At 59.6% G+C, this 19,254-nt stretch overlaps 3 protein-coding genes across 5 annotated transcripts; 1 reads left to right on the forward strand and 2 right to left on the reverse strand.

Moving 5' to 3' along the window:
* The first annotated feature begins 676 nt into the window (after positions 1-676).
* Positions 677-7,229, forward strand: GFY (golgi associated olfactory signaling regulator). Of its 3 annotated transcripts, none has more exons than XM_027619414.2 (6): positions 677-742; positions 3,691-3,861; positions 4,176-4,255; positions 4,770-5,970; positions 6,206-6,379; positions 6,857-7,229. In XM_027619414.2, exons 4-6 carry the CDS (start codon positions 4,791-4,793, stop codon positions 7,054-7,056), a joined length of 1,554 nt encoding a protein of 517 aa, XP_027475215.2. In that variant the 5' UTR covers positions 677-742; positions 3,691-3,861; positions 4,176-4,255; positions 4,770-4,790; the 3' UTR covers positions 7,057-7,229. The 3 variants fall into 3 exon arrangements, with proteins under 3 accessions (XP_027475215.2, XP_027475214.2, XP_027475216.2); XM_027619413.2 differs by lacking the exon at positions 677-742 and adding an exon at positions 1,519-1,613; XM_027619415.2 differs by lacking the exon at positions 677-742 and adding an exon at positions 1,519-1,613 and having other exon boundaries at positions 4,770-5,922.
* On the reverse strand, positions 1,371-4,345 carry PTH2 (parathyroid hormone 2). The gene is made up of 3 exons (XM_027619416.1): positions 4,280-4,345; positions 2,091-2,224; positions 1,371-1,580 (listed from the first exon to the last, which is right to left on the reverse strand). The coding sequence occupies exons 2-3, from the start codon at positions 2,219-2,221 to the stop codon at positions 1,406-1,408; spliced, it is 306 nt and encodes a 101-aa protein (XP_027475217.1). The 5' UTR covers positions 2,222-2,224; positions 4,280-4,345; the 3' UTR covers positions 1,371-1,405.
* A 139-nt stretch (positions 7,230-7,368) lies between the features above and the next one.
* On the reverse strand, positions 7,369-17,840 carry SLC17A7 (solute carrier family 17 member 7). The gene is made up of 12 exons (XM_027618972.2): positions 17,638-17,840; positions 13,337-13,589; positions 12,171-12,289; positions 11,790-11,904; positions 11,623-11,710; positions 11,381-11,467; positions 11,146-11,288; positions 10,416-10,565; positions 10,112-10,244; positions 9,336-9,446; positions 8,997-9,124; positions 7,369-8,780 (listed from the first exon to the last, which is right to left on the reverse strand). The coding sequence occupies exons 1-12, from the start codon at positions 17,697-17,699 to the stop codon at positions 8,487-8,489; spliced, it is 1,683 nt and encodes a 560-aa protein (XP_027474773.2). The 5' UTR covers positions 17,700-17,840; the 3' UTR covers positions 7,369-8,486.
* Positions 17,841-19,254: the final 1,414 nt, after the last annotated feature.

The following is a 19,254-nucleotide window of genomic DNA, read 5'->3' on the forward strand; positions in this document are numbered from 1 at the left end:
TGGGGAAATTACTCTTGACTTTCAGAGTCTTATTTATGAAATGGGGCCGACTCCAGATGGTGTTGAGGAATATAGTTATCCCTTCATTATTCAGTATCTGAGTAACAGAGAAGCAGGTCCACCCCCTACAGCCTGAGGGCCAATTAGGGCGCGGTCCGCCTCCCAGAAATACAACCGATGCGAGAGTTTGCCGGTCACCCAGCGCCAGCCCCGCCCCCTTCCCCCGAGCCCACGCGCACAGCCCCGCCCTCTTCTCTAGACCAATCAGCGTGCGATCCGCACGAGCCGCGCCCCGGGCCAGCTCCTTAGAACCTTCTGCTTACCCCTCGGAGTGGGTTGCCATGGTCACCATTGAGCGTTGGGACTGAAGGGCTGGCGGGAGCCGCCAGTGAGGAGAGAGACAGAGATAGAAACGGAAAACGATTCTGACTGGCTGCTGCTTCGCTTCACCTGCTCCCCAGCCCTGCGCCTCCGGGAGCCTGACGCCTGTCCTCTCCTCCCGCCCCAACGGTCTCCCGGGAAGGGCGCAGTCAGAAAACCCTGAACAAACTTCTGGAGGCTGCTGCTAGAGAGGCAGAAACCCTTTTCTAACAAAAGCGTTTTGCTTCGCGGGCGCTGTGATGAAGTTGTCTCATGGTGTATCTCGGTTAATCCTCAGATGAGGGGGGGGGAAAAGGCTCAGAGGTTAAGCAGCACTTCCCAATACCACACAGCTAGGTTTGGGGGAACCTGGTCTTGAATGGTAGGCACATCTCACCCCAGAGGCAACCCCCCCAATCTGTCCACTGCGCCCAGAGGGAAGTCAGGAAGTGAGGAGAGAGCGGAAACGGCGAAATTCGGAGAACATGAGAGCTGGAAGAGGGAGAAAAAAGAAAGCGATTAGGAATGGAAGGAAGAGTTTTAGAGGCAGAAAGAAGAGTAGGGAGAGGAGGCAGAGGGTTAGGAAGCCAGGAGGGTGAAAAGAGACAGAAGTACAGAGACTCAAGAGAGATGGCGAACGGACACTCAGAGAGGGACAGAGACCTAGAGAAGGGGACAGATTCAGGGAAGCAGAGACCTGATAGGTTGCAGGAAACCAGAGAAGGGGACAGAAACCCAGACAGGAGGACAGAGTCCTGCAGGTGGAGAGGCACAGAGGCCCAGGGCGAGAGGAGGGGCCAGAGCTGGGGCATGGAGGGAGGGCAGAGCAGAAACGCAGACAGAGAATAGGAGTGGAGGGAGGGAAAGATGATAGGGGGGGAAGGGGAGGAGAGAGAAAAGAGAGAGGGGACTGGGGGGACGAGATACGCCGGAGTAGCGACGCAAGCCCCGCCCGTGTATCCCGCACACACACCCTGGGCGCAGGAAGGAGGCGCAGACCCGAGCGCTCTGCAGGATCTTTATTTAAGTGGGGCGCGCGCGGCGCTCAGCGCGCGTCCAGCACCAGCAGCTTGTGCATGTACGAGTTCAGCCAGTGGCGGCGCTCGAGGGCGGCCAGCAGCCGCGCGCGCTCCCGGAAGGCCGCGTCGTCCGCCAGCGCCAGGCTCCGCCGCGACAGGCGGGTGGCCGGTCCCGCCCAGGCCCGGCCGGGGGAGCGGAGGCTGCGAGGAGACCAAGGGAGGCGGTTACCGCAGGTCCCGGACCCCCGCCCGCCGCCACCTGTCCCCCCCGCCCTGTAATTGGAAGCCCCGTCCCTGCACTGGCTGTGGAGTGGCTCGGTGTCTGTCCTCTGTCCCCCTGTCTCCCTCTGTACGCGTCTCTGTCTGTTCACCGGGCTCGAAGCTCCCTGAGTACCGAGACCGAGTCTGATGCCTGCCCGCCCCCCCCCCCCGACTCCAGGGCTCAGCGCCCGGCCTGATACACACTAAGAACCCAGTAAACTTTGCTCAAGGAACGAATCCGCTCTCCTTCGGCTCCTTTCAAATCTCTCAACGCCTTTCTCAGAATCTTCTCTCTCTTCCTCGTGCTGATTCCCTGTCCACACTCTAACTCGCTCCACCGCTGGTCTCCGTCCTCCTCTCTCCCGAATGTCTGTGCCCCCTTCTCCTGGGGTCTGTTCCCTCCTCTCCGAATGCCCGGCCCTCCCTGGGTGTCCGGGGCGCCCCTCCTACCTGAGGACCCCGGCGGGGGGCAGGGCGACTCCCGAGGCAGTGCGGTCGCCCCAGGGCACAAGCAGCAGCAGCAGCGGCAGCAGCAGCAGCAGCCGCACCCGGGGGCTCCTGGGCACCTGGCGAGTCGCCATCACCTGTGGAGAGACAGGGAAGAGCTCAGTGAGGCCCACGTCCTGGCCCAGAACCCCGGACCCCGCCACCCACCCACCTCCTGCGCGCGTTTGCAGGGCCCGCTACCGCGCAGTGGGCTCGGACAGCCGGGCTGCAGCCCCCTTATATCGCCTCCACAGCCCCCGCAGCGGGCAGTGACGCAGACCAGGGGGCTGGGGGCACCGGGTCAGCCCCCCCTCCCCCCAGGCTCATTAGGAGCCGCCAGCGGTAATGAGGAGCCAGGAGTGGGGGCCCTGCCTCTGCCTTGGCAGCCACCAACTAATTGGGACCAGGAGCTGGGACCTGAAGGGAAGCAGGAGGGGGAGAGACAGACAGACAGAGAAGTGGACACAGGAGGTGTGTCAGAGGGATAAAAATAGAGGCCGGCAGAGGGACCATCAGAGCAGAAGCCAGAGACACAGAGAAAGAGACAGGGAAAGCAACAGAGGAGGGACTGGTGGGGAGAAGCAGAGATGCGTAGACGAAGTAACCATGAGAGGGAAGGAAAAGACAGAGTGACAGAGGAGAGGGCCCACGGGGAGAAAGGAAGCAACAGAGGAAGAAGGAAAGGAGACGAAGGAAGAGAGAGGGGGGAAGAAGACAAAGAGCCAGCTGGAGATGGAGGGAGGAGGCTCTGGGAAAGATATGAGATAGAAGAACAGCCAGCCAGCACAGGGATGCCCAGAGGTAAATTCAGGCAGCAGAGAACCAAAAAAGACAGAGTGAGAGATGGAGGGGCCGGCGGGGGCGGGGGGGGCAGCAGAAGGCAAAGGGGAGGGAGGGAGGGGCTTGAAGGCAGGTAAAGTGACAGGCAAAACTCTGCGGAGGGGAAAGACAGACCAGGGCCACCGCCCCACCCTGCGCATGGGTCTAAGCCTTCCTGGGGAGGAGTTGGGGGGTTTTGCGAAGCCCCGTCCCCTCACACTGGCTCTTAAGAGGGTGCTCTCTACACAGTAGGAGGAGGTAGGCCAAGGTTCTGAAGTCCCAAAGGGCAGTAGCAATCTGGGTATCTGACTGGCAAGACATGGGACCCTGGGCTCCTAGTTCCCCGGAGAGGAGAGGCCTGGGAAACCCAATTCCCTCCTGGGTCTTGAAATAAAAGGGCACCAGGGTTCTAAACTCTTGGGTTTGCATGTAGGAGATGGCAGATGGCCTAGAACCCTGGTTTCTTTCTTTCTTTCTTCCTTTCTTTCAGATTTTATTTATTTATTTGACAGAGAGAGAGCATGCGGGCACAAGCAAAACTCAGAGCTCGATCCCAGGACCCCGGGATCATGACCTGAGCCAAAGGCAGACGCTTAACTGACTGAGCTACTCAGACACCCCTAGACCCCTGGTTTCAAGGAAAACATAGCTTGGTTGGGCCACATCCCTCCACCAGATAGATGATCCCGTGCCTAATTCCCTTCCCTATTCCAGAAATGATGTTCTTTATCTCTGTCCCTTTAAGAACACAAGCCTGTAGCCAGGCTCCCAGGATCCCCAGGGAGGGGGTCAGGTGTGTCACCTGCACCCCTGGGACCCTGCCTCCTGCTGCGCCTCCCAGAGCCATTCTGCAGCATTCACCGATCTCTGCGTCCAGTGCTGCTCACCTGCTGTGATCTTGGACCTCACTGAGCAGGTAAGAGACCCCAGGTCCCAAGTGACCTTGTCCTACCCAGGTATCTGCCACCCCCACCTCCACCTGAGCACAGACCTAGGTGTCTCTGCCCCAGACCAGTCCTGAGAGCCTGGGATCTCAACTCCATCCTCAATAAACAGAGGGACCAGAGTCCTGCCCCACAGCTCTCCGGGCAGGCTGAGGAATCCAGAACACTAGACCCCTATCTGCTGAGGGCCCAAGACTCGGAGTTCCCAGTCCCCTAGAGTTCAAGACTCCTGTCTCCTTTCTCCCCTGTAATCCAGCCCCCTAAACTTTCTCCCTCAAAATTCTAGGCATCTGAACCTTCGGGCCTTTCCTCTCTAAGGAACCAGGAATTTAGACCCACGGTGCTCTCCACCCTCTGGAAACTGGGGTAAACCCCCAGCAGCCTTCTCACCCAGGTCCCAGGAGTCTCCCTGCTCCCTCAGATCCAGGCGTGTCGGGGGCCCCCAGCCCACAGCCATTCCTTCTGAGCCTCATCTAGTGTAAACAACTGTGCAGTGGTGTCCCTGGCACCCTGGGGGGGGGGCGGGGAGAAAGGGATCCTGTGTCCCCTTGGAGGTCTACACCCTCTGAAATAGAAGTCGAGGAGGTCTGAAGGCTTGGAGAGGTCTGAGGTCTTTCCCAGTTTTTCTGGGACCCCCTTGGGGAAACAGATAAGGAAATTAACTACGACTCCCAAGAAGCCCCGCGCCTCAGTCTCCCTTAGCTACGGCGGCTACGGCCCCACAGCCTTCAGGGAGTTGCAGCTGGGTTCTCCTCCTTTCCTGGGCGCCAAGCTGGGCGGGATCTCGGCCCACCTGGGGCGGTGGGCGTGGCCTCCGGGAGTGGGCCGGGGTTCTCGGGACGCTTCCAACCTTAACCCCTCCCTTCCCGCTCCCCCGCAGCTATAGGCGTCTCCCAGAGCTATGAAGTCCCTCAGCCCGATCGTCTTCCTCCTCGTCTTCCCCCTCGCCCGGCTGGGTTCCCAGGCTGACCCTTCGGCCTCGCCGCTTACAGGCTCCGACTTCCCTGAGATGGTCCACCCTTCTCAGACCTCCCCTCCTGCTTCTGAGAATTCCGCTGGAGACGTGCCTAACCCAGACCCCCCTGCGACTGCTTATCCCGAGCCCTCCAAATCACCTCATGCAGTTTCCCCTGAGCCCTCCCGCCTTGACTTCACTGAGACTACCAACCATGACCTCCGAGAAACCACACACCCAGAGACTCCTGAAAGCCCTAAATCTACCTCACTCAACACCTCAATAGCAGACTCCCTGGAGACCCCAAAAATTAACCTTTCCAAAATGACAGATCCAGAACCTTCTAAGACCCCCAAACCGGACCCGACTGATATCCCACACCCAGAATCCCCTGAGACCCTCAAACCTAATCCCTCCAAAACCTCACACCCAGAATTTCCTGAGACCCCAAGCCCTGACCCTACCCAAACTCCACGCCAAGAATCCTCAGAAAGTCCCAAACTTAACTCCACCGAAATCTCACATTCAGAAGCCCCTGAGACCCCACATCCTGACCCCACCAAGACTCTTCACCCCAAATCTCCAGAAACCTATAACCCTGACATCACTGAAACCCCAAACTCTGAATTCCTTCAGACCCTCCATCCGGACACTACTGAAACCCCCCACCCGGAATCCCATGTAACTCACAATCCCAGCCCCACTGAAATTCCCCAAACAGAATCCCCCACAACCCAGTACCAATTTGCAACAGAGAACCCCATGACCTCTGACCCTGAGATCTCCGCCAGTCCTCACCCAGAAACGACTACACCTTTCAAGGACAAAGCTACTGCCCTAAATGAGCTGCCCCTGAGTCCCAAACCAGAAACCCCTGCAGTGACCCAGCCTGACTCCCTTAAATTGCGCAGGTCGGTTTCTCCTGGGACAGTTGAACTGAAGGCCTCCCAGAACTCTAGCCTTAAAGGGCCTGATGCCCTTCTTCCCTCAGCCCGGATTGCGGGCCCCCCTGCTCCTCTCGGTTCCCCCAGTCAGCCAGCCCCTGCCACTCCGCGGGCCCCGCAGCGGCGCAGCCGAGGTGAGAGAGTCAGCACTATCATCGTGGTGGAACGAGTGGAGGAGACCGGTGAGGGGCCAAGACCGGACTCCTGGGTCTGAGGGAGGAGGGGGCCGGGGGCCAGGACTCCTGGGTCTCGGGGAGGACTTGCTGAGGACCCGGCTCTTGAGTCTGAGGAGGGAGGAGGCTGAGGGCTGGTATGTGGGGTCTGAGAGTGGAAGGGAGTGGAGGCCGGGACTCCTGGGTCTCGGGAAGTAGGGGCTGGGAGTTTAGATTGCTCAATCCCTGGGTCCTCGCCCTTCAGGCGTGACCCTGGTGGGGCGCCCCCGGGGCGCGGCGGGCGGGGCGCTCTGCCTCTTCCTCGCGGGGACCGGACTGCTGATCGGCATTTTCCTGCTGCTGTGGTGTCTCTACCGCCGGGCGGCTCGACACCGGCCCTTCGCACACCACCGGCTTCCAAACGACGGAGATGAACCGGGTGAGCGACCCTCATTGCGTCCCTCTCCTTGAATGCACGTTTCCTTAACACGGTTTCGCCTGGCACTTTAGGGCGCCCTGCCAAAAAGTACAGGTCCCCCACCCAAGGTCAATGGAAGCCCCGACCCCTCCATGATCCTGCCCCCCAATTCTCCGAAATTCCCCCGCGACACACGTCCAGCGCCGCCCCCAGCCCAGCTGGGAATTGCAACAGGCTGGGGGCGACAGGTCCCCACAAGCCCCGCCCCTTCCCCCTCCCCGTGGAGCCCTGAATTCCCCGCCCTCTACACTGCAGGCCCCGCCCCGCTGCGCCGACGCCACGCCCCCTCTTCGATTCTGGGGGCCTCGCCCTTTAATTTGAAAACCCACTTCCAAAGAACTGTCGAATCGTCTTTCCCGCCTCCTCGTTGGCCAGCGGCGCAGCAGAGGGGACAGGCCCTGTCTGCCTAGTGATGACCTCGCCCCTCTGTTCCCACAGTTATGCATTTGGAAGCCCCGAAGGATCCCTACGACCTCTACCTTTATGCCCCGGATGCCTGGGTCCCTTCACACATCGCCACCAAACAGCCGCCGCCCACCCCCCCGCTGCCGCCCAAGCTACCCCCGCCTCCCCGCGGGAACCGCCCCCAGAGCCTGGAGCCGCTCTCCCCCGCCACGCTCCCCAACAACTTCGTGTGAGCCCTACTGGTGTCCTGCCAGACACGCGCCATCCCCAGACGGAGGAAGGGCCCAGAGGTCTTGTCCTCCTGGCATGCTTTGCTGCACAGTAGCCCTCTTGGGTAGGAGGTCCAACACACCGAGATGCTTTCGCTGTGACCGGAGAACACGGTCTGAGGCCGAATAAATCAAGTGTTCCCACGGCTAGACCCCTACTCTGGCCTGCTTCCTGGGAGAGGAGGGGGCTGGGGCCCGGGGATTCTGGGTCTGAAGGAGGAGGGAGCTGGGGGCCCAGGCTCCTGTGACCCCGCCACGGCCAATGACGACTGAGTGTGTACACCAAAGCATTTTATTGGGAGTGAGGCAGGGCAGGATTTACAGTCACAGAGACAGAGACACAAAGACAACCCTGCTCCGGGGAAAACACCCCTCTCCCCCAGCCCCATTCCCTTTCCTGGGATTCTGTGAACTCCTCCTGCATATGGTCCCCAAATTCTAAGCCGAAAGAGGGGAGTCTGAGAGGGGAAGGATCCCAGATTTTGAGTCGTTTAGCCCCTGAGGGACACAACAAATGGCCACTGAGAAAACAAGAGTAGTTCGAAACCACCCAGGAGAATAAAGTGCAAGGAATTAGGGGGAAGAGGGCCATCTTGAAACCACCATGGGGAAGTTCAATGATGGTGGCTTCACACCATTGAGTTGATGGACTTGAGCAGCCACTATTTAGACCTGAAAATGTGTCAGAAAAAGTGCATGGGGGTGGAGAGAGGCATAATGTTAAAACCGCCATCTTGCTTCCCTAGACATTGTGCTAAGCTAGGGAGAAGGTCTTGGGGAATTTGGTGCTTCAGCAGAACCTGCTGGTGGAAGGAGGGGTGCGGGGCGGAGGAGGGGCTTGAAACCGCCATTCTCCCTCAGAAACGCTGGTGAGAATCGATCCCTAGAATGGCGGGGATGGGCGATTGGTTAATCCAACCTGGAGAATGCAAAATGGAATCGGCAGAGGTTTGTAACTTCTAGAGGAAGACCTTGAATGTTTCTGAAAGGTGAGGAAAGCTGAGTAGTCTCGGGGGCTTAGCCCAAGAGTCCCGGGGGTTAAAGGAAAGGGCGGAGGAAGGGTGCCTCAAAATCACAAGAGAGAGTGAAAGACTGAACTGTCCATTCAAATAAAGCCCTGAAAGGAGAGATTTGAAACCACTGAGGCAGAACAAGTGAAGAAGGAAAACCTTGAGGGGAATTTGGGTATCCTTGAAACTGCCAGTCTGCAGCTTCACTACCCCTGAGAGGCGATCGGGAAGGGAAGAGGACTTGACAGCACTGGGGAAGAAGAGGGCGAGTGCTTCTTAGGCCTGCAGCAGGACAGCGAGAACTGGGGTTCCTTGACAGTCACTCAGGCCAGTGATGTGTAGAATGGAGGTCCTGGAAACTGCCATTCAGTGGGAGGCACTCGGTCAGTAGTCCCGGACAGGGGGTGGGGGTCTTGGGGGCTGAACTGTGCTGTGTGTGGCTCCATAGGAAGGAGGGGGGGCAGGGGGAGCCCCGGGGGGCTCAGCCTCATCCTCCATTTCGCTTTCGTCACTGCCAGCCAGCTGGTCATGGCCAACGAAGCCACACTTCTCTTCGCTCATCTCCTCAGGCTCCGCCCACGGCTGCTTCTCCCCGGAAGCGAAGACCCCGTAGAAGATGACACCCCCATAGTGCACCAGGGAGGCAATTAGGAATACGTACTGCCACTCCTCCCGAGTCTGTGGGGGGACATGGGGAAGGGGAGGTCAGAGGACAGAGACACAGAAGGTGGAGAGAGAATCTGAGTTCAGAGAAAGGGAGACAGAGATCCAGCGGGAAGCGAAGCGTTAGGAGACCAGAAGAGGGCAGGGATGGCGCCCAGCGAGGGTGAAGCCCGTCAGGAAGGCCCCATACACAAATTGGGAGGGCGAGTGGGTCAGGGCCAGGGTACGGACCTTGTGCTTAGTCATGGCACCCACGATGATGGGGCACACCATGCCTGACAACGTGCCTACGCCGTTGGAGATGCCCATGAGGATGCTGGCGTAGCGCGGGGCGATGTCCAGGTGGTTCACGTTGAACCCTGGCGAGGCAAGCCAGAAGGCATCACTCCCGATTGAACCTCACTGGAGGGACTCCTGCTGAGCCTCTCCTCCTCCCATCGCAACCTCCCCCGTCCCTCCCTCTCTTTCTGGGCCACCTTTTGCGAGCCTGGGAAGTCCCCTTCCTGAGCCAGGCCGTTCCCTACAGAGCTGTCCCGAGTCTGCCAAGCTGCGGCCCCGCGCTGTTCTCACCAGAGATGGCGAAGCCGCTGAAGCCCACGGCGAGGACCAGGAACGAGATGGCCACGCCCTTGGAGTGCGAGTAGCCGACCACCAGCAGCAGCGTGGCTTCCATGCCGAAGCCTACGGAGGGCCGGAGGGCCGTCTCATCTGAGCGCCCGCCGCCCCACACCGCCTCTCCAGCCCGCCTCCCTCCGCCCCAGCCCTGCCACCTCCATGCCCGTCCCTGGCTTTGTGCGGGTTCAGCCTGCCTCGTCCCGCATTCCGCCCGCGGCCGCCCTAACCAAAACCCTCTCGTCCCTAACGTCCGTGACCACGCGCACCAGAGCCACCACGGCCCCGGCTGGACCCTCCATGGCCCCACTCCCTGACTAGGCCACGCCCTGAAGACGCAGGGTCCGAGCCCCACCGGTGCACCTCCCACCGTCCCACCTTCCCTCGGTTCTCACTCATTAGGCAGCAGGCCACCCAGACCTTGTCTCTCCAGGTCCCCTACTCATAGCCCCTCTTGATCGCCTAGTTCCTGTCCAGCTCCACCCAGTCCCGTGTAGGCCCCGCCCTGCCAGACCCAATCTGGTCTCGCCGGTGCTCCACCGGGATAGTCACACCCGCCTTGCCCTTCCACCGGGTGGGCCTTGAGAAAGCAGCTGGAGATTCTGTTCCATCTACGCCTGGCCTCACCCCGGCTCCGCCTCCCTGGACACGCCCCTGACCCCGCCTCCATCCTCCCGGAGTCCCGCCCCACTCGGGGCTGTCCCAGACCCCGCGCAGGGCCCCGGCCCACTCACCTCCACAGTTCATCAACTTGCGCACATTAGTGGTGGACATGATTCGGCGGCTCCTCAGGAAGTCCGCGATCTGGCCGCCGATGGGCACGATGATGGTCATGACCAAGTGAGGCAACGCTGACACCAGGCCCACCTGCACCAGAGAGTGTACAGAGCGAGGGCTCAGGGGCGGCTGACCCGGCATCTCCACCCGCTTCGGGTACCTTTGGCTCCTCCCTGTCCCTCGTTCCAACCTCTTGGGATCCAGGCCCGGCTGCTCCATCTCCCCCCGCTGCGCCCCCTGCCTTTCCTTCCTGGGCCCAACCTTGCTGATCTCGAAACCGAACACCTCTTCGAAGTAGGCGGGCTGGGAGATAAGGAGCAGGTAGAACGTCCAACTGCGGCAGAAGTTAGCCACGATGATGGCATAGACTGGCATGGATGTGAAGAAGCGCCGCCAGGGTGTGTTAAACTTCTGTTGGGAGGGAGGGTGTGGAGAGGAGAGGCCGCTAAGACAGAGACCAGGGCTGGGCGCTCTCCGTGTCCCTTCAGGGACCCATTTATAGTCCCACAGAGACCCAGGATTCCCGACCTCACTAAAATCTCCAGGGGCGCCAACTCGACCATGTCCCTGTGAGGACCTTGGCATTCTGGCCTCACAGTGACACTTCAGGGACGCAGCTGTCCCACCTCTACAGTGCCCCTCAGGTGCACAGGTGTCCGGACCCCACGATGACCCTCAGGAATTCATAAAAGTGAGCCCAGGAGTCTCTTTCCGTTCCATTATGCCCCCTAATTCAAGCCTCACTCACCCCAAGGTCTAAGAAAACCCCCACATTCAAATCCCGCTTCTGTGGGCTTAACCACGCCCCATAGTGGTTCTGGCCGCCTCACCACCCAGCCCTGCCCTCAGCACCTGCTAATCTTTTAGTCTACAGGAACCCACGGCGATCTACACACTGTGGAAGTTCGAAGCCCCCTTTTCTCCTGCCTCCCTGCCTGAATATCTCTCCTTGCCCCACCGCGCCTCCGCCCCCGCAGGCCTGGGCCCTGACCGTGACCGGGTTCATGAGTTTGGCGCTCTCGCCGATGGCGTCCTCTATGTACTTGCGCTCCTCTTCCGAAATGCTGGGGTGCAGAGCTGGGGACTCATAGGAGACGAGCAGCCAGAACAGGTACCAAAAGATCCCGAAGCTGCCTGGGGAGGGTCAGGAGGGGGATGGAAGCGAGGTGACGACCGGCCTCGCTCCGCCCCAGCGCCACCCGGACCCAGGCGTCCGGGCCCCTCACCGTAGACGTAGAACACAGAGCTCCATCCGGAGTACTGCACCAGGACCCCGGCGAGAGGCATCGCGACCACCGCCCCAGCATAGGAACCTAAGGGGAAGGACGCAAGATGTAGACCGGGCTCATCTATCCTCAGATCCGGGAATGGGGCCTCCCAGCCCCTGCCTTTCGGGGACACAGAAGTACAGGCCACAGGCCCTCCTCCCTCAGACCCGCATGTCTGGATACTAGCCCCTTCCTCTCACCGCAAAAGGCTGTTGTTGCCAAGCGACTCCGCTCTAAGGGCGGGGCCCATTTGCTCCAGATGCCGTGGCAGGCAGGGTACGTGACCCCCTAATAAGGAGAAAACCAAAAATCAACGAGAAGAGGCGGAGTGAGAACAGGCACAGGGTCGTATGGAGCAGGGCTTTACCTCTACCAACCCCTGCAGGATCCTCACGAAGATGACACAGCCATAATGGACTCGGGCAGCCGAGGGGATCAGCATGTTTAGAGTGGATGTAGCCACAATGGCAAAGCCGAAAACCCTGGTAGGAAGAGTCCATAGTACTAGAATAGGGTTTGCTATCCCGCCAAAGCTGCGATTCCGCTCTGTCTGCCCTCGGCGCGCTAGGCCTTGTGGTCCTCCAGACCCCACCCCCCACCTCTGTAACTCTCAGCTTCCACAACCACAAGCCCCGCCTTTCTCTAAGACCCCGCCCCCTAACCCAGGCTCTTCCCATTCCCCCGTCAGCCCCGAAATGCCAGGCCACACCCTCTACGTAGTTCCCACCTTGAGACCCCAGCCCTGTACCTGTTGGCTGCGAATTTTTGGCAGATAAATCCTCCGGGAATCTGGGTGACAATGTAGCCCCAGAAAAAGGAGCCGTGTATGAGGCCAACAGTCTCTGGATCCCAGTTAAATTGAGCTTTCTGCGGGCCAAAAGGTACGTCAAACCTGCGGCCCTGACCCCAGGCTCTGCCCCTCCACCAATCAGCACAGACAGATTTAGTCCTTCAATCAATCAGCAACAAGGACCCCTCTCGCGCCCAAACACCTGCCAATCAGAGTTCACGCCGTCCTCCTCCAATTCTGCCCGCGCAGGCTGCCAGGCCGCACTACCCCAGCAACCCGGCCTGTCGCTGCGCGGAAACCTCGCTCGGCCTGCTTCCCCGCCTCCGTGCCCCTTCTCCGAACGTCTAGGGGTCCGTCAGTGGGGTGGGAACTCTGTCTCCACTTAACGTCTCTTAACCAACCTAAGAAACTGTTTGCGGAGTGACTGGGTGGGGTCTAGTCCGGGACGAGAAGTAGCCAAAGGGGGGAGGTAGGCCAGTGCCTAAGTCAGGAATTTTTCCTGAGGCAGGGGCACGGCCTTCACCGGCATTAAAATGGGCAAAAAATGGGGCGCCTGGCTGGCTCAGTCGGTAGAGCACGCCACTCTTGATCTCGGGGTTGTAAGTTCGAGCCCCAGGTGGGGCGTAAAGGTTACTTAAAAAATACTTAAAAATAATAAAATAGGGAGAAAGGCTTAGATGGGGCGGGCTTTAGGTAAAGGCCAGAGCAAGATGAAGCGGGATAAAGCAGGGACCGAACTTCAGAAAAGTCAGGATCAAACTTCAGGGTGGAGCCCGCGATGGGACTGGGATTAGGATGTGACCCTGGGACAGGCGTGGGTAGCAGGCGGAGCAAAGTTGCTAGGAGGCCTACAGTGGGGCAGGGGCAACACGTAGGAACCCCAGTGCTGTCGCAGAGTCTGCATTTGGAAATCAGGGACCTGAAATAAATAGGGGCGGGGCTTCACTTCGAGCTGGGCACGGCTTCCTAAGCCGAGAGCCCCGAGGCAGAAGGGAGCCAGCCGCCGGGGGCGCACGGATGGGCGGGGCTGCTCGGCCTGGGCTCCGCCCGGTGGTCCGTGACGTCATCAGCGGGAGTGGGCAGGGCGAGGTGGGCCCGCGTGCCAGGCCACGCCCCTGAACTACCTGCACCACCACGTGGCCCCCGCGGTGGGTCGTACTGTTGTTGACCATAGAGACGATGGCCACGCCCAGGTTGCAGCGGATCCCAAAGCTGATGCAGAAGCCCAGACCGCTCATGATGGCGATAATGTAGCGGCGAGGGAGACCGAAACAGGTGCAGTCCACTACCGGCGGGTCCCGGGTCTGCGTTGTCACCGGGCGTCCGTCAGCACTCAGCTCTAGCGTCTCTGCACCTTCCTGTCGCTTCTCCAGAAGGCTGCGGGGCAGCAAGAGTCGAAGACTCGTAAGTTCAGGCCCCCGGCCCCCTCCTCCCCACGACACAGGAGTCCGGGGCAAGACCTCCTGCTTTTCAAGACTCTAAGGATGCTAAGCCCGCACTCCCTCTTTCCCCAGGAGTCCAGGCCCTAGCGCCCATCTCCCCCCACACACACCCAGGATCCAGGAACCTGGACGCCCCCTCTCCAACCCCTTCAGACCAGAAATTCACGTTGCCAGCCCCCTTCTCCTGCAGACTCCGGTGTGGAGGTCCTCAGTCCCCTTTTCCCCCAGCCCCGTTAATCTCTCGACTCAGGAGTTTTAGACCCCAAACTACACTTGGTGATCCAAGAGCCTGTGCCCCCAGCCCCCACTCCGAGGCCCAGAGACTCTTCAGCCCCCCTCTCCCCAGATATGAGTCTATTTGAGGAAGCAAAAGGCGCTAAGGAGATGCTTCAGCAAAGGTGTCAAAAGAACAGATGCTTCTCAGCCACGTCTGCTATATATACCGACCGCCCTCCTCCCCTGCCCCCAGTGGCATGCCCTTCCCTGCTTCCAGGCCCCAGGTGTGGGGCTGACATCCAGCTGACTCCCTTCAGCCACCGGAAGCCCATTCCCTGGGGGTAGGGAGAAGTCAGGGTCCCTGGAATCCAGCAGCCCAGCCAGACACCCCTGGGGAACCTTGAGTTCAGGCTGTCAGCTAGAGGGTAGGGAGGGGGGAGTGGCGGGTGGTGTCCTGGCAAGGGACAGATGGCCCTGGTAGGGGGATTGGCTCAGTCCCCAGCGTGGCTCTCGCCCCCGCCCATTCTGGAACCGGGATTGAGTCTGTGATGATGGATAGGGTATTTGGAGAGCCACCTCACACCCGGAGAGTGGCCGCCGGGAAAGAGAGGTGCCCTGAGACAGGTGTGCAGAGACCCAAAAGGAGGGCGACCGAGATGGGAGGGGCACAGAGGCTGAAACAAAAGGGTCTGAGATACAGAAGGAGGGACAGAGACCCAGAGAGAGAGAGGGGCAGAGACCCAGAGAGAGAGAGGGGCAGAGACCCAGAGAGAGAAGGCGGAACAGAGCCGACCCTGGGAGGGAAGGGGACAGAAACTCAGAGATGGAGGGGACGGAGACCCAAACATAGGTGGGGACAGAAACCCAAAAGAGAGGCTATAGTTGCAGAGACCCAGAACGTTGAGAGAAAGATGGAGAGACCGGGGGACCGAGGAGAGACAAGCTGGGGACGTGATTTGTGAGATTCGGCCCCTCTCTGAGGCGGGTATGCAGCCAGGGGATCGGGCTGGATCCCAGGAAGGGGCTAGAACAGATGGAGGCGAGGGAGACTGGGACGGGGGAGGAAAGAACAGCCAGACGGTCTGGGGGGAGGCGGGTGGAAGAGATGAGAGAACACAGCCACCCTCCCCATCCTAGAATTTAAGGAGGTTGGGGGGGCGCTAAGAAATGGGGGTAGGAGAAGGAGCCTGGGGGAGTGGACAGAACCCAGGAGGGGCGAGGAATGAGAGCCAGAGAGAGGGGGAATAGATGCCCCAGAATGAAAGTGCAGGGTGGTAGGGACTGCCCCTCACCCCGCATCAGAACATGCCTGCCAGTGGGATTAGACTTTGACCCAGGCCCCTATCAGAGGCTATTCAACCCTGACACTCAGGAGGTGCTTGCAGCCCCTGAAATTTGATACTTGTTGTTAATACTCCAATGTGTCTGATCTCTAACCAAGGCTTTCTAAATGGGGTGTGGTGGGGGCTCAGTCTCCCACAACTAGAAAAGTGGGGGCAGAGGTAGAACGTGAGGTTACAGAGAGGGAACCTTCAGGTGATACTGATCATTTCAGGATACGAGAACCAACGGTGCAGAGATGATGTGGCCCAAGTGCTTCCCCGGAAGACAAGAACCGAGAGGGGAGAGCCTGGAGGGAGATCCTCCTCCTCCCCTTCCTGGGTGCCTGGAACTCGGGCCTGGGGAGGAGAAGCTACACTTAGGAAGCAGTTCACCAAAATGAAGAAGGTGGCGCAGTCTCCCTCTCTGGGTCTCTGTCTTTGCTTCTCTGGGGTTCTCTGTCTGTTCCCCTGCCCCCCAAGCCTCTGTTCCCTTATGTCCCTTGGTACTCTCTTCCCATTGTACAGCTAAGGAAAAACGGAGGTTCAGAAAGCGGATGGAGCATGTCCAAGGTCACACACCAGAGTAGTGATGGGTCCTCATCATTTCCTGGCCCGCCGCATGGCCCCGTCCAAGGCCTGGCTCTCAGGAAGGAGGCACCTTGGCTCCTATCTCTACTGCATTCCCCTTCCTTCCATGTCCTTGCCCCAAGTCGCTCTGGGTTACCGTCTGTTTCCTGGGCTGAGGGAGTTCCCCACCCACTCTAGGATCACTCATCTCATCTCGAGGAAACTGCAGCCTCCATCCCCGGCTTGGGAGAGGCTGGCCTGGGTTCAAATGATGACATTTGTACTTATCCGTGGATTTCTCCCCCTTCTCAAACTAAGCCTCAGTTTCCCCAGCTTTGTCTAAAAGATTAAATGGAATCTGGGTGGTGTTATGTCTGATATGGGGCATTCCTGCCTCTCTCCGACCATCGGAGTGAACCCCAGGGTTCAGACGCAGTGCTCTTCTCAAACTCCAACTCCTCGGTGAGTGTCCTGGTGGGAGCTCTGAGCTCTGGGGTCTGCAGGGGCTCAGGAGGCAGCTCAGAGAGGTGAAGGTAAGGCGCAGACAGAGAGAAACCCAGGCACAGATGAGAAGCTGAGAAGCAGGGACTGAGGGAGGGGGGCCTGAGGAACACATCCCTCCTGCCACCGCCCCCCTTTCTAGCCCCCTCCATCAGCACGTCTCTCTCCCTCTCCTGACTTCGCACTGATGTATTTTGAGAAACTCGTGAAAGGAGGCGAGAAAAAGGGTGGGGAGGGGCTGGAAGATTGGGAAAAGAAGGGGTGAGGTTATCTCAGCTCCCCTTCCCCCCACTGCACCATCCTCCTGCCCCCTCCCTTCTGTCCAGCCTTACTCCCATCTCTCCAGTTCCTAGAGGATGGGGGACCTTTGGATCTAGGAGGTGACCTGCAGCGAGCAGGACTAGTGTTTGTCTTAGAGAAGGACTTGCACGGCCGAAGGAGATGGACTGAGGGTCAACTAAAGATGGGGTCAGGGCCAAGGGGACAGAGTACGAGGGAACGGCAGCAGGGGCATGGTGCTGATGGGGCCATCTCCTCCCCGCACTGTGGCCAGATATTTTTAGGCTTCTCCGCAGCTGAGTAATTTCTCTGACTTGGAGCCAGGGCTGGGGTTGGGGGTGAGAGGCTGGGGGGAGGTGTCCAGACTGCCCTGGGGGACACCCAAGTCACTGGTGTCATCTCCCTGGATGAAAGGAAGTCATTCTTAGCTCTAGCCTATATCCTTTGGGAAGTCTACAGTATCCCAGGAGCCCCATTTTTGGCCTGCAACTTCTTTCACCCCCAGAGACCCAGGATACCCTGGCTTCTCCTCCCAGCTTATCTCTCCTCAAGGACAAGGACCAAAGGGTCCCAATCCGCTTTAGCTTCAGATTAAACTCTGAGAGATGGAAACTGAGAAGACACGGAGAGATGGAGACACCCAGGGTGGGGGATTAAAAACCCAGAGCGAGGGGGACAGACACCCAAAAGGAAAGGGCCAGAGACCCAGAGAGAGGGCAGCAGAGACTTAGAGAGGCGGGGACAGAGACCCAGAGAGGGGGCAGAGATCTGAAGAAAGAAGGCAGAGTGGAGATAAATGAACGGAAACCAAAAGTGGGGAAGGGGGTCAGACGCCCAAAGAGAAGGAGATATGCAATCCCAGGGAAAAAATGGATAAAGTCTGGGGTGGGGTGGGGCACAGAAAAATGAACGAGATGATGGATGAGATTGGACCAGGGAGAGGGGACTGTCGAAAAAGGAGGGAGAAAACCGGACAGATGGGTGGAACCCCCATCCACGGGTATCGCCCATCCATCTGTCCATCCAGGCCCAGGTGGGAGAGTGCGTCCTCCTCGGACCCTCGGGCTCTTCCCCGCCCAGGACCCTCACCACGCTCACCTGTGCAGCCTCCCGAGGGCACGACCCGCTAGCTTCCGAAACTCCTCCTGACGGAACTCCATGGTGGCTGCCCCTGCCGCCGGGTCCCCCCGCCGATCCCCCCGCCCGCGGGCCCGGGCGGCCGCGTCCGGGTTCCCGGGGTCCGCCCCGGCCCGGCCGGCCCCGCAGCTCCGCTCGGGGGGGAAGGAGGCTGCGTGTGCTGGCTGCCTAGGGGCTGTAGCTGGACTCAGCGTCGGGGGCGGGGCGGGCGGTGGCGATGCCCCGCCCACCATCGATAGACCACGCCTCTTATGTTCTAGTCCCGCCCCCTTTCGCAGCCCTCCAGCTCGGTTCTGTTCCTGCCCTTCCATTCCAAGACCACGCCTCTGGGCTCTGAACTGCTCCTCTGAGTTGCATCGCCCCAATTCTATCCCTTCCCCGAGTTACTCCCCTCCCCGTTCCATCCCCCCCGCTCCTTCTCTTTTTTCTCCTCCCGAGTTCTCTTGCTCACCTGAGGTTTCCCTCTCCTTTTTAGTTCGCCCTAATTTCGTCCTTGCTTTTCGTCCCCTACGGTTCCATCTCCTGCGTTCTCATCCTCCCAGCCCTATCCCTGCGAGTTTCTGTGCCCTCCCGTTCCACATCCCGCCCCCCGATTTTCCATCCCCATCCCTCATCATCCTCAGTTCAACTTCCTCATTCAGAGGGTGCTTTTCTCATTCAGGGAATCCTTTCCCCCTGAATTCCGACCCCCATTTTGATCCACCCATTGTCCCCTCTAGTTCTTCCCCTATGCGCTTTCTTCCCTCTTGACTTCCATCCACCTGTTTCCATCTTTCCTTTTTAAAATTCTATCCCCTTCCAGTTCTATTTCCCCTCGGGTCGCATGCCCCTCCTGGTTCCTTCATCCTTGATTTCCTTCCCCTCTGAGTTCCATCCCTGACAGTTTACACGCCCGTCCCCAGTAGCGACCCCATAATTCCCAACCAGCCTGGAATCTATCCCTCTCTTTGAGTTCCGTCCCTACTCTCCCGAGTTCTCTTCCCGCCCCTTGAATTTGGTCCTCTCCTCTGAGATCTGTCCCTGCCCTAATTTTTGCCCCCTTCCCCTGGAACCCGTCCGTCTGAGTTCTGGACCCACCCACTGAGTTCTTTCCCCGCCCCCTGAGTTATGTCCCCTCCTGCTGGGGTCTGTCCCCGCCCTCTTACTCCATCTCTGCCAGCCCTGCCCCTTTGGGGTTGAACCCGGACTATTTCTCCGGCCCGGGTCCTGCCCCCGCTCCTTTCGCCAGACCAGCTCTTCTCCCCGACGCTCAGTCCACCTCCAGATCCAAGCCCCGGGAGGGTGCTCCTTTCCTCACCGCCTCCCTGAGTCGGGCCGCAAATGCATTTGGGATTAAATTTTCATGAAGTGGCACAAGCCCTCAAGGGGGTTGGGAGGGAACAGCCGGCGAGGCGGACGGGCGCCACGGACCCGGTGGCCCGGCAGCCACTGCCCGCCACGGCCTCCCGTTTCTTGCCTTGTCCCGCTGGGTCTCTGGGTCTCACAGTTTTGCCTTTGTTTGCGAAACCCCCGCGGAGGGGGAGGCTGGGGGCTGGGACCCCAGGGTCTGAGGGAGGAAGGGCTGGAGACCCGGGCTCC

This window comes from Zalophus californianus, chromosome 17 (genome assembly GCF_009762305.2).
Source record: "Zalophus californianus isolate mZalCal1 chromosome 17, mZalCal1.pri.v2, whole genome shotgun sequence".
Classification (NCBI taxonomy): domain Eukaryota; kingdom Metazoa; phylum Chordata; class Mammalia; order Carnivora; family Otariidae; genus Zalophus; species Zalophus californianus.